Raw genomic sequence first — 15,058 nt, 5'->3', positions numbered from 1 at the left:
GCTGGCAGGGAGAGCCCACCTGCCAGGGGGTCCAGGGGGGCTGGCAGGGAGAGCCCACCTGCCGGGTGGTGCCGACCAACCATCAATAGCGTGATGCAACGTGAGCCCGTCATTCATTGCAATGGAACACCGATAAAGTATTCAGCTAGCTACCTGTCCATTTATTTGGGTTGGGTAAAGGCTGCCTAACATTCATGCACACATTCACACACCGTTGGCGGTTTCAATCATGCAAGGCGACAGACAGCTCGTCAGGAGCAGTCAGGGTGAGGCGTCTGGCCCAGGGACACCTCGACAATCAGCTAGGAGAAGACGGGGATCGAACTAGCAACCTCCCGGTTACCAGCCAACCCGCTCTACCTCCTGAGCCACAGGTAAAGATTCAGAGTACACAATTTAACTCCATTGTCTTATTGAAACGCCAACATTCAACATGATACTCTCGGTGAGACAAAGCCTCCCGCAGAGAGCAATGTGTTGTTCCAAACTTACCAACATGGTCTCCAGATTGAGTACCGACTTGGGGTCCCTCATCATGGCCTCCAGCTTCTTCAGCCGGTTCTCCAGCCTCCTCTCCGCTCCAAACATCATGCAGGGCAGTGTCTCCTTCGACTCGGGGGAGAAGGAAGGCACCTGTAGTGGTGACGAGAGCTCCTACCAGTCTAGCGGTCTCAGAGAGAACATGTCCCTCTGTAGACAGCTGCGTAGAGAGCGTTGGGTCTGGACTATCGGGTTAATGATTGAAACGAGGGTTTCGTCTGAGGTCTGCTTTTCTTTACTGCGGTAACAGAAGTTGTACGACAGTTAAAGGGAGCGGGTCGAGCACGCGGACCAGCGCGCGAGCACCACAGCTCGTTCAGGTGCGGCACAGCGCGGCTCTTCCGGCGGTAAGGTTTCAAACCTGTAATAGCGACGGTAAAACACCGTGTTGTAAACTCAACCTAAACTAAGTCAAACTCCAGACGGAATGGTTTGATTTCGATGAGTCTTTCGAACCAATAATCTATTATTCTCTTGCCATATAATTCGCTATTATATCACGCTTGATCTGGTAACCACCTTGTCCCCCGATACTACCCCACACAACAAGCCTCCTCTACCCACAAGCCCCCGCTGGAGGCTGGATCAGCAGGAATTCCTCCTCTTATCTTCCTGATCTCTCTTACCGTCAGACCCGACCGACTCTCAGTATCTGCGGAATGCTGACAGGTCGCCGTTGTTGGCCGAGATGTGATCAAGGTCTAAACATAGATTATTATTACTGCCCCGGAGCCACCGACAGCGGACAGCCGTGATTATGTGTAGCGAACATCAGAAGTCACTTTGATTTATTATATGAGTACAAGCACGGTTTTAAACGGAGTCATGACTCATGACGGAGCCATGCGTGTCGCGAGCGTTCCCAGCGTCATCTCAAAGTGAGGACATATCTGTCCCGTTTTATCTTCTGTGCGCACGTTTATATGGTGCCTACAGTCACGTGGTAATTGAGCTCTTATTGCAATTAAGGCGCGTATGTTATGAGATAATAGATATAAATTGTAGAAGTTCCTTTGTCAACCCAAATAATAACAAATAAAGTACTGTTCTGCTCTTAGAATAGTTTTTATTTATTTTCACACATGTTCCGTATTCCACCCCATCGCCTGATCACATGTGTCAACAAAAGAAAATGTAATTGAAGACAAATCCAGTAATTAAATATGATTTGAATCACTTTTTTTCCACACAAAGAGTTGAACACAGAGTATAGGCCACAAAGTATGACAACAGCGTCTAAATTTCTGGCAGCAGGTAGGCCTATATTGTCAAAACATGTAATATAGCCTAAAGGTGGCATATGGGAAGCCATTGCATCAATAAAGGTTACAATAATGACATTTGCAAACGGTATCAACTGTCGTCCTGACTTAGAGTTGAAAAGTTTAACTAGAAGACCACCACATAGGGAAATAACAGCTGTTTGCAAGGAGTGACGTTATCATTAGTCACACAGGTTGTTGACACTGTCCAGTCCGATGACACAGCGACGTCACAGCGGGACCTATTTTTTACGTCATGTCCGGTGGAAGATTGGGCATGGTTGTGCAAATGGAAAAGACACACACACACACACACACACACACACACATACATACACACACACACACACACACACACACACACACACACACACACACACACACACACACACACACACACACACACACAAAAAAAAAGATAGAGAGTGAAAAAAAGAGACAGACAATTGGCATTTGTTTTGGAATGCTGTTTCTGCAATGGCAGAGATAGGACAAATTAGGCGTTATTCTACGACGAAGGCCTAGAGGTCACACTGATAACTCTTCCCAAGTGTAGGCCTAAGGGTTGTACTAAATAATTAAACAGAGGCTTCCTATATATATCTTACAGTTCAACCCATTGACTTTGTATTCAGCTAATATTATATCAGGCACTGGTCAACACAAAATATGGTATTATGAATATAACACATTGCAGCAAGTATGCACTGATGGTGAGTGAAAAGGGCTGGTAGGCCTACACAATCTTATAGGTGTACGAATCAAATAGTTGGCACTGAATGCAGTGTTGCCTATAGTCTATTGCACCTACACGATGAAAGTAGGCAGGTGCAAATTTCTAAAGGCAAACACTGCCTCCTAGTGGATACACGGTAAACAGCAAACATGTAGACAACAAGATAAAAGCTTAGGCACCAGCACAATACAATCATCAACTGAAAAAGCAACAACAAAAAATGTTACAAAAACAAAAACGAAACAAACGAGTCAAGGCGGTTTAAAATATCAACAGATGCCATTCATAAGTTAATATAGCGTCAAAGTATTATCTGTGTAATGATTGACAAAACCACAACAACAAATTAACAGAAATCATAAAATGGGTAAATGTACTCTGGATAAATTCTCATGAGATGTTCCCACCAAGAAGATCAGTAATACTGCTCACTGCATATGGCAGCCATTTGACGTTTGAAAATAATACCGCGTTCGGTAACATGACCAGCCTGTTTTCCAAAATCCTAATTTGAGCCTATGACACAAACGCAACAAACCGAGAATCAGAGTTGGTCTTTGTGAATTTCACGTGAACGAGAGCAATGAACGATTTATAAACGTCCTCATTTAAATGTAAATTCTTGGCTTCAACTCTGTTTTTGGCTGACATGAGTCATTCTGAGGATGTCCCGTTACATCACACATACACTGGTATAAGGGGCTACTCTTTAGTCTGAGTCCACCCAGTGGTCTCAGTCCATCTTTACACTGTTTGGGTTTGGAAAACTTGTTCTCACAGCCCTTCGACATCCTTTGACATGTGGTTGTGTCAGAAAAGGGCAGGAGCATCTCTCTGAGAATACAGTTCCCCCGCTGTACGGCCCTCTCGTCTTCCCCCCCTCCTCCCCCCTTTCTGTCTCAGACCAGCCTGGGCACTGCCCTGAGGGTCTGCAGCCTCCACATCTCCCCTGCCTCCCAGCACAGGTGAAAGGATGGACACTCAATGTGTGTGTGTGTGTGTGTATGCCTGTGTGTGTGTCACATCATTTGCCCTTATTTAATTTGACTGTCCGAGATGGTGGCGCTGGGGGAGGATGGGGAGAGAGGCAGGAGAAAAGGGGAGGGGGGGTGGGGGGGATCATCGGTGGGCAAGAGATATTCCTGGCTTTGGGTCAAAAAACGAAAACAAAAAAGGGGAGAGAAAAGCTGCTGAAGTCTGAGCGCCCGTCGGCCAGGTAACCCAAGCCCTGGAGAGGGGAGTCAGCGTGGGATATGGCGGGAGGAACAATGTGTCTCTTTGTGCGAGCGAGGGCCGGGGAAAAACAAACCGTTTCCCCTGGAAAGAGATCGTGTTCGGGCTCCTCCGTCTGAGGAGACCACACAAGGCTGGTCCCAGTCCTGTCTGCCGTCGCACCGAGGAGGAGCGCGTGGGGAACGCATCTGGCTGGCCGCCGCACACACACACACACGCACACACACACGCACACGCAAACGGACACTGACACACTTGAGGGCATACGGTCACATCGTTGGGTAGGTGGCAGTGGGGTGGGGGTAGGGAAGGGGGGGGGGGGGGGGGGGGGGTGGATCCCAGTGGTGCACCCCATCACACACTGTCCGAATGACACACAGCCCCTCCCCCCCGCGTCAATATCTATTCTTTGGTCCGAGACAAGCTGGAGCGGCGATGCCCGTGTTCTCTCTCTCTGTCGCTCGCCCTGTCTCTCTCTCCTGTTCCAGGTCTGCCCCTTTGCCTCGACCTGGGGGGCTTGGCGGGCTTGGAGATTGGCGATAAAGCGGGGCTTCCTGGTTTTTTTTCTGTTGATGTTGGCACCGTGCTGGGGCGGCCGGGCTGGAGGGCTTGGAGGGCCGGAGGGCCGGGGGGTGGCGCTACAGCGGCCGGCCCCCTGATGTTGTCCACCAGCAGCAAACACGTCTCTGGCTCCGGCACCGCGGTACAGTGTTGAACACAGGGAGTCTGTTCATTAGACTGGAGAGAGAGAGAGCGAGAGAGAGAGAGAGAGAGAGAGAGAGAGGGGGAGAGAGAGAGAGAGAGAGAGAGAGAGAGGGCGAGAGAGAGAGAGAGGATGGAGAGGAGGGGGTTTGAGATGTCAATGATCCCGGACCAGCCTGTAGAATTTCCATCTCTGCTGTATCGTGTGTCAGGCCCCCTCGTGCTCTGTCCACCCCGGCCCTAATCTGCCCATTCTGCATAAACACTGTGAGACGGAGGCTTTTAGGCACGTCAACGCTCCCATAACTGTTGCATAGGGCACAATCAAACCAAGAACATCTGGCTCTCTCTCTCTCTTTCTCCCGCTTACTCCCTCTCCCTCTCCCTCTCTCTATCACTCTCACACACACATCCGTACAAAAAAGAGAGACTTTGATTCAAACATTCATATTAAATGTAAACAGACACGCTGAAAGGCGTGCACAAACAATCCCGCACGTACGCACACACACACACACACACACACACACACACACACACATACACACTCGCAAAAAACACAGAAGGGTCTAGCCAGGGTTCTGTAGTCCCTCTGTCCCATCGCGTTTTAGTTTTCAAACGCTCAGTGAATACCCATGTGGTGGGATCGTGTTACATGAGGCTATAAAATATCCCAAATAAAGGCAGGGAAAGCTGAGCCGGGGAGAAAGAGAGGAAAAAAGAGTAGAAATAGAACAGGCTATTTCCTGAGGTGAAATCCTGCAGTTGGCTGTTGACTCTGTCAAAGTGGGAGATTTCTTTCATTGTATTTTTTTTATTAAATACATCGGACATTTTAGCAAGAGGGGCAAAAGAAGGGGACAGCGGCGCCCAACCCCGAGCTCAACCGAAGCTGCTCAACCTTGTCGGGGGCTCACGTTACAGACAATGTAAATCTGGCTCCAAGACATCGGCCAAACACTGTTACTTCATATGTATTGGTTACTAAGGCAACCACAACAGAATGACAATGCGTATGGTGGAGAGCTCTTTTTCCACCCCTCGTCTTTTTCTTATTTTAACGGTAAAAGTCTAAATTGCTGGCGAGTTAAGATCTTGGCCGAGCCGCGGTCAGGCGGATCAGGTGACAGGTTATGTGGGCTCTCCCTTTCTATCAACAGTCATCATTTTCAAATACAGCCAGTGGTAACAAGACCCGCTGGCTCTTGAAGGTCTAGTTCGAAGAAAATCAGGAAGGCAGGACAGTGGGGAAATCCAATCCTCTTCAGGTAATATCACTGGTTTAATCCAAGCACACGCAGTCCAATGGAAACACAACCTTGTAATGGCCAAAATACCAGTGGGCCAATGAAACAGTGGGTGATGTTAGACTCATTTGGACCAGCGATTAGGAGAGAAGTGAAAACCAAAGCGGGCCCTTTGATTGGTCCAGAGTCAGGGAGGCTGCAGTCTGCTCTGCCCTAATGACCGTGTCTGGTTGGCACGACACAGCGGTGGTGGTGAGGGAGGAGGAAGGGGACGAGAGCGGAGCGCGGCGGGGCGCTGAGGAAAGTCCTAAACTCATACATGGCAGCGAGGCCCGTCCAGAATAGCATGTCATTGTAACGCGTGTAACCGGAGTCCCCGCTGTGTTCTCTAATGAAGCCCCAGAGCTCTGCCGCCCGAGCCGGGGCTGCCTCTCATATTCACAGCGCCTTAAAGTCTGCTTTACCATCACCTCGGTCTCCACGGCAACCACAGACATGGGGGATGTCTTGCATGGCAAGTTCTAGGCAAGCTAAGTGAAGGCCGCCAGTGCCGGTCCAACGTTGACCATGTCTACTCGTAATACTCGTTTAGGAGGGAATTCACACAACTGCTTTCTCTGTAACTCTCTCCCATACTCTCTCCCTCTCTCACTCCCTCTCACTTTCTCTTTCCCTCACTCTCTCTCTCTCTCTCTCTCTCTCTCTCTCTCTCTCTCTCTCTAGTGTGCAGGCCAAACGGAACCAATGATGCAGTCTGCAATGCAAACAAAGCATTGTGACTTTCAGGCCCCTGTGAGATGATCCCCTATCAAAGTGACTGTGGCTGTCTGTGCCCTCCACCGCCTTGCCCTGCCTGTAACCCTAGAGCCCCCAGGACTGCCAGCTTACTAGGCTTCTCTCTCCCTTTGGCGCCACGCTGTTCGGTGGCCGTATGCATACTGCGAGACGTGTGGTTCTGCTCAACCCACGTCTGAGGATGTGTGTGTGAGGTCTCTTTGAGAGAGAGTGTGTGTGTGTGTGTGTGTGTGTGTGAGTGAGTGAGTGAGTGAGTGAGTGAGTGAGTGAGTGAGTGAGTGAGTGAGTGAGTGAGTGAGTGAGTGAGTGAGTGAGTGAGTGAGTGAGTGAGTGAGTGAGTGAGTGAGTGAGTGAGTGAGTGAGTGAGTGAGTGAGTGTGTGTGTGTGTGTGTGTGTGTGTGTGCGCGCGCGCGCGTGCGTGCGTGCGTGCGTGTGTGTGTGTGTATGTGTGTGTCTGTGTGTCTGTGTGTGGTGTGTGCATGTGGCCAAGATCAAATTTAGTCTAGATCAGATGGGATGTAAAAATAATTTTTGGTTTCACTTCTACCTGCTCGGAGCACTAGGTAGCACAGGACAACACAATGACAGCCAGAAACCTAAGATAAGCCATTGATTGTCATCTCAGTACCCTGTCTACCTAAGCCTGGTGCTAATTGCGACAGTATCCGATATGGTCCTGTGACAACAAATCCCTCCATTGTAGCCCAAAGCCCTTTAGCAAACACTATGGTGTCATCCGGTGTGTCCGCTTGCGACTATGTGAGGAATAGAAGAAGAAAGAAAGACACAATGTTCCTTTCCTTTGACTTCATCAAGCAATGGACCCTTAAATTGGTATGATAGCACGGTACAAATAGCACTGTAAAAACAGCTGTAGCTTATAATAGAACACATACCATTTCAACATGTCTGAACCCCAGCATGGACAACAAGGAATCTTTCTTTTTAATGTTATTGCCTATTATAGATGGCCATTAGCCGCCATTAACGTTATGAGCTACCCCTGTGTGCGGCACAGGTCCATTCATAGGCCCACCCGTGTCACGCCTCACCTGTCTCACCTCAGCCCTCTACTTATTCTGATCCCGGATTCGCAGGCAGCGTCTCTTCAGCGCCGGCTCTGTGTCGACCGCGGCGGCCAGCGTCGGGGCGCCACGCAGCGCCCCCTTGTCCCTCAGCTTGGGCAGCAGCAGCGGCGTGGCGGCCCCCCCTGTCTTTGGCGCCGTCGGCAGAGCGTACGCATGGTCCTCATCGGGGACGTGGGGGTCCTCTCCCACCTCCCCCACCACGGCCACCGGCTCGTCTGATTGGCCGGCTGGGTGGTCCGCCCTGATGGCGCCCACCGCCGAGTAGTTGTTTTCTTTGATGGCCTCCAACTCGCCGAGCGCCACTTGTGTGGGCGGAGCTTGTATCTGGGCCGGGACGGGCAAAGGGTCTGGAGGAGACGGGGGTCTGGGGGACACCGGGGGTGCCCTGTTTGGGCCGCGGTCCGGAGTCGTCAGGCCAAAGGAAGTGGAGTCATAGGGAGGGCTGTTTCCTCTGGAGCTGGATGCGGTGTGTGAGGGAGGGGTGTCGGTGTTGTGATGGTGATAGGAAGTGTCATCTGCAGAGGAGTGCTTTACAAGAGGAGCTGGTCTGATGATGTCATGGAGCCCTGCTCTGGTACCCTGCCCAGTCTCCGACTCCCCTGGCCCAGAGAAGTCCTCCGCTCCATTGGTGCTGGGCTCCACTTTCACCTGGGTATTTTGGAGCACTCTCTGGATGACCTGACGCTCTGGCTGTTGCTGCTGCTGCTGGTGGTTCTGCTGCTGGTCCGACTTACAGTCAATCAGGCCCTCTGGTCCCGGGGCTGAGGAAGGGGAATCGTTGTTTCGTCTACAAGGCGAGGACAACTGGCTGTGGGGCGTGGATATCGGGGAAGGGAAGGGTCGCTCGGATTTGACCCAATCCGTACCCCTCGTGTTGGGGTCCCTGTGCGAGGAGGGGACCCCGTGAATGGGTGTCTGCCCCAAGGTGCTGGGGGCCTGCTGCCGACTGTCGCTGGGAGAACCGGGGGGGCAGGGCTGTCTGGCGGCCCTGCTCCTGCTCCTGTCCTCTGGCACAGGCTGGATCACGCCGCCGTGGCTGGGCTTCTCCAGAGTGGGGGCCTGGGCCGGGAAGGGGAAGGGGAAGGGGATGGGGATGGGAATGGGGACAGGGAGCGGGACTATGACAGGGTAAGGCACCAGCACCGTGGGGTGAGGCAGGAGAGGGCTGAAGGAGGGAATACCAAAGTTCATCATGGGGTGCATGGGCACGTGTCCTCGGGGCATCATGTTGATGGGCGGGGAGTGCAGGCCGGGGAAGTAGGCCCCCAGGAAAGGATGCATCAGTCCGGGGGGGTTGACGGGGGCTGCCGGGGGGGGCTGCATGTGGGGGTGGGGAGAGTGGGGGGCTCGATGGATAGGGCTGGACGGGGGGCCCGGGTGTCTGGGGTGGTGGGAAAGGGGGCTTTTCAGGCCCTGAGCGTGGAGCGGCGGTCTGATGAAGGGCATCGGCATGGGGGGCATCGGAGGGTGGTCCAGAACTGAGCGCTGGGGAGGGTGAGGGTGAGGGTGAGGGTGAGGGTGAAGATGTGGAGGTCGATGTGTGGCGGCGTGGGACATCCCCTCGGCGGTCTGAGGGGGGGCCGGGGGAGGGTGGGACATGGGCCTTTCCAGGAGCCTCAGCCCCGAGACAGGCACCTTGGAGGAGGAGGAGGAGGACGCCTCGGAGGGAGACACGGAGCTGGACGCCGCCGAGGCGTGGCTTGGCGTGTGGCCTTTAGGCGACCGGGTCCTGTGGCGGAGGTCTCCCACACCACCGTGGCCACCGCCACCGCCGCCACCGCCACCGCCGCTGCTCCAGGACTCGGGAGTGAGCAGTTTGGGCCCGGTGTCGGACCGCCCCTCTTGGCCGCTCCGGCCCGGGCTGGAGCTGGAGGAAGGGGTGCTGGTAAGGGCCGCACGGGCCTCCCGGTAGAAGACGTCCATCTTGTACTGGTTCAGACACTTGGTGCTGCAGAACTGGAGCCTCTCCTCTCCGGAGCCAAAGTCCAGGTACTCCTTGGTGTGGCGGACGTGCTTGCACCAATCGCAGACCTGCGACGCGGGGGAGAGGGACTGTGGAGGCTAGGGTCGAGAGGGGAAAACAAAGCTGTTACCATAACTACCTTGAATTTATTTGAGTATTGACACAGAATAGAGTCTAAATAGTATACATACTATAGGGTATGATTGACATTATCACATGGTAAACATTAATATTGTACAGAGCCAAGAGGGAAGAGCCCTTGCTGTACCTTCTGCTATCATCTATCTATCTTCATGTCAGGAAAAAGTACAGTTTGAAGCTGTGCTTGCCCTGGACTCTTCAAACACAGTATTTTCAATAAAGTGGTTCTTACCCTGACAGTACTGTTCATTTTCAGCACTAGTCTCGGGGAGTCTTCGGTGTGTGGATGCTGGGGAGATGTGTCTGCGTTAACATCTTCATCTCTGGCCTTACAGAAGGAAAGAAATACAAATAAATCATAGAATGACGCCCACAGCAAACTCATTTTTCCACTCATTCTGAGTGATTAAACCGTTGATTTATGTTGAAGTAGCCTCGCTGCATTTAAATCAAATTGCCATAATGGAATCATTCTGTGGTCATTAAAACAAATTTAAGCTTCTCATATAACCGAACCAAAAATAGCCTCAGTTGACTTGGCTGGCGGGCAAACTTATAAACGGCATGAACCTGGTGGAACCGAAGATTTAAGGTCACACACAAACAAAAGGGGTGGGGACGGGGAGGGAAGTCACTGTGTTGTGAAACAGATAGGCCTCCACTACTGCGCCGGGGAGATAATGATAGATGATGAATTGTCATATTGTGTGCGACTCTGCCGATATTAATATAGGAAATTCCTCTTGATTTGTGAAAGGCGATCGGAGCGGCGATCGGAGCGCACTCTAACCCCTCTCCCCGGCCCATTGAGTCGTGTTTGGTTACGAAACATGAGGCAGCTGCAGGTAAGGTATGCACTGAAAGTGGACACCTCACTTCAGGCCCCCCCTGCCCTTCCTCTCTCACACAAGCAGGGACAAGCCGCTGGTGAAACCTCGCTCTCCATCTCAAGCTCCCTCACACCCACCCGCCACAAACAGAGCTACAAGGCTTGTTGAACACCGTCCATCCCCCCCCCCCCTTCACACACACACACACATACACACAGACAACCTTTCGTCCCAGACCTAACCCCTTCTTTTGTCCCAGTTTGTCGTGTGAATGAAAGCAAGTGTGGTCGCGGACAACAAGGCTGGGCTGAAAGGCGATATCCCGGGCCTGTCACCCCGCATGTCTAAAGAGGGGGCTTTTCCTGCCGTAATGGAAGGTGAGAAATGGTGGTAACATGTATCGGAGACGCTCCTCCCCTCAGCTCCAGACCCTGAGCTGCTTAATGACCGGGCCCCAGCTCCATTAAGACGAAACCGATACTGGGTGTCCTTTGGGAACTTTGACCTCCCTCCTCCCACCGTCCCCGCACTATCCAGCCCCTATTATAAAAACAGAATGTGTGTTCTCAGGCATTCCTGTAAGTGGACCTCATGCAGTATCACTTAACCTACGCCATCGGTTAATGTACGTTTAGTTACTCTGATAGAGTTGGATTTATTAAGTAAACTGCCCCAGATTAGTATACATTAGAGTGTGTGTGTGTGTGTGTGTGTGTGTGTGTGTGTGTGTGTGTGTGTGTGTGTGCGTGCGTGCGTGCGTTTGGCTGTGTGTGTGTTTGTGAGAGTGAGTGTGCTATATAAAGAAGTACCCGTCAAACATCGCCAGAGTCAAAATAATTATCGCAATTATTGCATCCCCAAAAAAGAACTATTCCTGGGAGGGTCTACGACAACCGAGGCTACGCTAGGATAACGGCTACCATATCTAAGATAAGATAAGGCTTATCCATAAGATAAGGCTTATCCATATTGTCTGCATCACTAAATCACTGCAAGCAGCAGCAGTGACGGCCCTCTAGGTGTCGGGATGGTGGTGGGGGGCGGGGGGCACGATGATAAATATGGGCTGGTGACGATTCGGAAAGTGATCAATAGAAGTCGACACAAACAAACAATAGGGAACCCAAGCGATGTCAATAACCCCCCCCCCCCCCCCCCCCCCCCCCCCCCCCCCCCCCCCGATGGAGCGGAGAGCAGCCCTGGGCGGTGATACTGGTGATCGATGAGTATGATTAAATGTGCAATCGTGTTATTCAGATGAGGCCAAAGCGTGTGCACGTGTCAATGCGAGGAGGCTGACCTTGTTGCGTTTGAAGTAGGCCCGTCGGCAGGCGGCAAAGCACTTCTCGCTACAGAAGCTCTTGAGCTCGGAGCCCATGCAGAGGGAGTAGCGCTTCACACCCTCCTTCTGGCACCAGACACACACAATCTGCACGTTCTGCACGTCCTCCACTGCACAGGGGGGGTGGGGGGGGGGGAGGGAGGGAGAGGCCTCATCATCATGGCGATCAGCATCGTCATTGTCATCATCATCATTGACAAAAGCACCATCATCATCATCAACATCGTCGTCCAAACCACCTCAACTCTTCAGGAGCTGGTTGTATGGTTCTCTAGTGTTGAGTGTTAACCTCTGGCCGCTGATTAATGATCATTATAATGTTAGGATGTAAGCAGGCTCATAAGCCATGGGTCAACTCACAGCAAGTGTAAGTGTTGTCGATACAAGCTAATGGTACTTGCTGCTAGTGACAGGTGTAACTGTCAGGTGTCTGTGGTCGCCCACCTGCTAGTCCCAATAGCATAACAGCTCTAATCTGGGTGAACAGGGTGTTTCACCTTCTTTTGCTTCTAATTTGTTTAGACCAATCATGTCACTGGAAGCGGAGATCTGTAGGCATGTGATTGTCTCACAGAAAGAATTAACTATTCCAGCACTAGTAAACTTTTCCTGAAGTTGATACAACCTTAAGTGCCCTGTCTTGCATCCGGCGCAATTGACTTTCTATAGTGACGCATGTGTCGTTGCTAGTTTATAACTGGCGCAGAGCGTTCTTTTCCCTCCTGCGCCACGCGTCGTAAATTAGGGAATGATCTTGCGCCCCAAGGGGCGATTCGGCGAAAGGAGGCGGCGTGGCGCAAACGTTCCCTGGTGCTATTTTGCAGTTTCAGAAAACAATTGCGCCACAAACCAGGAAATATCTGGTTTAAAATCAGTGGCGTGTTGTTAAGATACTATTTTAAGGGCTCATGCATAATGTTGCTGTTGCACCTCGCGCATACACTTTGCTTCTCTCATCTACCTAGCCACACATTCTTGGTAAATTATTTGGGAAAGAACAGCTGATACAGCGGTAATAAGTTGTACTTTTAAATGAATGCATCTGCAAACACCGTACAGCAAACACAAATCTTCTTGACACAGACATCTTGTACGAGCCCATTACTTTTAGGATTGATGAGTATTTGATCGTGAGAAAACATTGTTTTGCCGCGAGTGAGTGTTAAAAAGAATGAATGAATGTGGGCGCGCGTGTGTGTATGTGTAAAAGAATCAGTGAAAGCGGGCGCGTGTGTGTGCGTCCATCTCTTTAAACACACGCAAACTAAACACGTAACGCATAATACAGTCCATGGCAATGTATATTAACGGGGGACACATGCATATTAGGAACACAAGTTGATAACATTAATGCATACAATACTGGTAAGAAACGATGTTTGTTAATGTATTGCGTATATCTTTAAATAGAACCACAGTTACCGCATTCCATGTGCGAATTAGGCCATATTATTTGGGCATAAACTGAGCCATTTGAAGTTTGAAATTCATGTGGTCATGCATCTGTCTCATCGGAGACTGCAAACGCGCTGTCAAAATATGAACTCAGATTCAAATGCGGTCATGGCTCTAAAAGGGGATGGGAGATGGCACTCTCATTGGTTTATTGCATGTTACGCCCAAACCACACCTACAGATAATTAGGCTACTTCAGACCAACCCTTTTTAGATTTGCGCCGGGCGCAAGAGTCATTTATGCGCCAGTAAAATAGCAACATCACCATAGAACCGCCCACAAAACTACTTGCAATTGGCGCTTCTCACTTGCTTTTCAGACTGTTAAAATAGGGCCCCAAACCTCTTGTCTATCACCAGGGTAACCTAGAAAAGGTGTTTCTTAAGGTTTCCATCCCAGCCGATTAAAATCCGCTTCTGAAGGCTTCATCCACTGCCACAAATCTCAACAACTCAACAGGAAGGCGTGAAACAACCCACTCCACTTGTTGGTCTCTGGACCATCCTCCGTTTGCCTGGAGAAGATTCTGGTCACGTGACCTCACATTCTCACTGCACAGATCAGTCTGGACCTCAAGGCACCGGTCAACTTCCCGAAAGGTCAATGTATTTGGGCCAATCAGGGACTGTGTGGTAGTTAGTGACGTAAACGGGCCAATCAAGGAAAGTGCCAATCAAAGACCACTTGCCAAACATCAATGGTTTCTAACAACTTAACTAGAGGTCACGTTAACATAGAGTAAACACAGCCATAAGTGCATTTATTTCTGAACTATTAAACAAGAGTATGCACTAGCGGATTTTGTCAGGAGAAGATATGTTTTTTGCCGTTCTTCTTTATCCGTGTATCAACTGATAGCCAACTGATAGGAGATTGTCTGTAAAGGCGAGGTCTCCCGCCCACTGAGATAGAGGAGGAAAGCTAGAGCTCCAGACTGATCCTAGTAGTGAGTTAGGGTTAGTGAGGGTTGGTGAGGGTCTCAAGGCCCTGGCTGTGAGCCGTCTCCCTCTAGGAGCAGTGCTATAAAATATCAGCACTGCCGGATCCCAGAGGACCTACCTGCAGAGGGCTTTATGAGGGGAACGATGACCGGGGCACTCTTGTGTTCTTTGGGGCTGGTCAGGGATGAGCTCGGTGAGGAAGATGAGGAGGAGGAGCAGGGCACGCTGGTCGACTCTCTCTCGCCACTCTTCATGGCCAGCACTGAGTGGCCCGCCTCGCTCTCCGCGCCTTTGGGTTTTGGCAATGAGTTTTCTGGAAGAAGAAATGCAATACACAAGTTCTTATTGCACGGAAGTATCACACAAAAGATGCGACGCACCGCATGAAACACAACCTGGGCTGCGTCACCGCTGTCACATTATCCAACTGTAACACATCGGAGTGGGTGTCTGCTAGTGTAACCTGCTGGACCTGTGTTACGGAGGCGAGGGCGGCCTCGTCCAACCGTGCTGACCTGGGCCTTCCCGCAGGCCGTACCTGTGGCTGTGGTGCATGGGGACCCTTACCCTTTAGCACAGACACATGCTGCCGTCGCTCTCTGTAGTTCCGGATCTCGCTGGCCTCCGAGTCTCGGAGCTCCACCTTGTCATAGCCGTACCAGCCTAGGAGCTCGTTCATGGTGCTCTCAGCGAACGTCTGGACATACATACACACACACACACACGCGCACACACAAACACATTACACACGTTACAACAACTCAACTCATTGTCATTCAATA

The 15,058-nt window shown here is 51.1% G+C and overlaps 2 protein-coding genes across 2 annotated transcripts in view; both read right to left on the bottom strand.

Annotated features, from left to right (window-relative positions):
• LOC307087797 (rho-associated protein kinase 2-like) overlaps window positions 1-1,083 on the bottom strand; it is a 36,501-nt gene extending 35,418 nt beyond the window's left edge. The window contains 1 exon segment of the mRNA XM_079753444.1: window positions 493-1,083. Coding sequence (XP_079609570.1) covers window positions 493-591 — 99 coding nt within the window. The 5' untranslated portion in view covers window positions 592-1,083.
• Window positions 1,084-3,551: 2,468 nt separating this feature from the next.
• LOC307088098 (sine oculis-binding protein homolog) lies at window positions 3,552-14,969 on the bottom strand. Its single transcript, XM_079753893.1, has 6 exons — window positions 14,844-14,969; window positions 14,395-14,589; window positions 11,838-11,989; window positions 9,940-10,035; window positions 7,568-9,664; window positions 3,552-4,509 (listed from the first exon to the last, which is right to left on the bottom strand). The coding sequence occupies exons 1-5, from the start codon at window positions 14,953-14,955 to the stop codon at window positions 7,586-7,588; spliced, it is 2,634 nt and encodes an 877-aa protein (XP_079610019.1). The 5' UTR covers window positions 14,956-14,969; the 3' UTR covers window positions 3,552-4,509; window positions 7,568-7,585.
• Window positions 14,970-15,058: the final 89 nt, after the last annotated feature.

Source organism: Pollachius pollachius (genome assembly GCF_949987615.1).
Source record: "Pollachius pollachius genome assembly, chromosome: 16".
NCBI classification, from domain to species: domain Eukaryota; kingdom Metazoa; phylum Chordata; class Actinopteri; order Gadiformes; family Gadidae; genus Pollachius; species Pollachius pollachius.
This window is presented reverse-complemented; position numbering and strand designations above follow the sequence as displayed.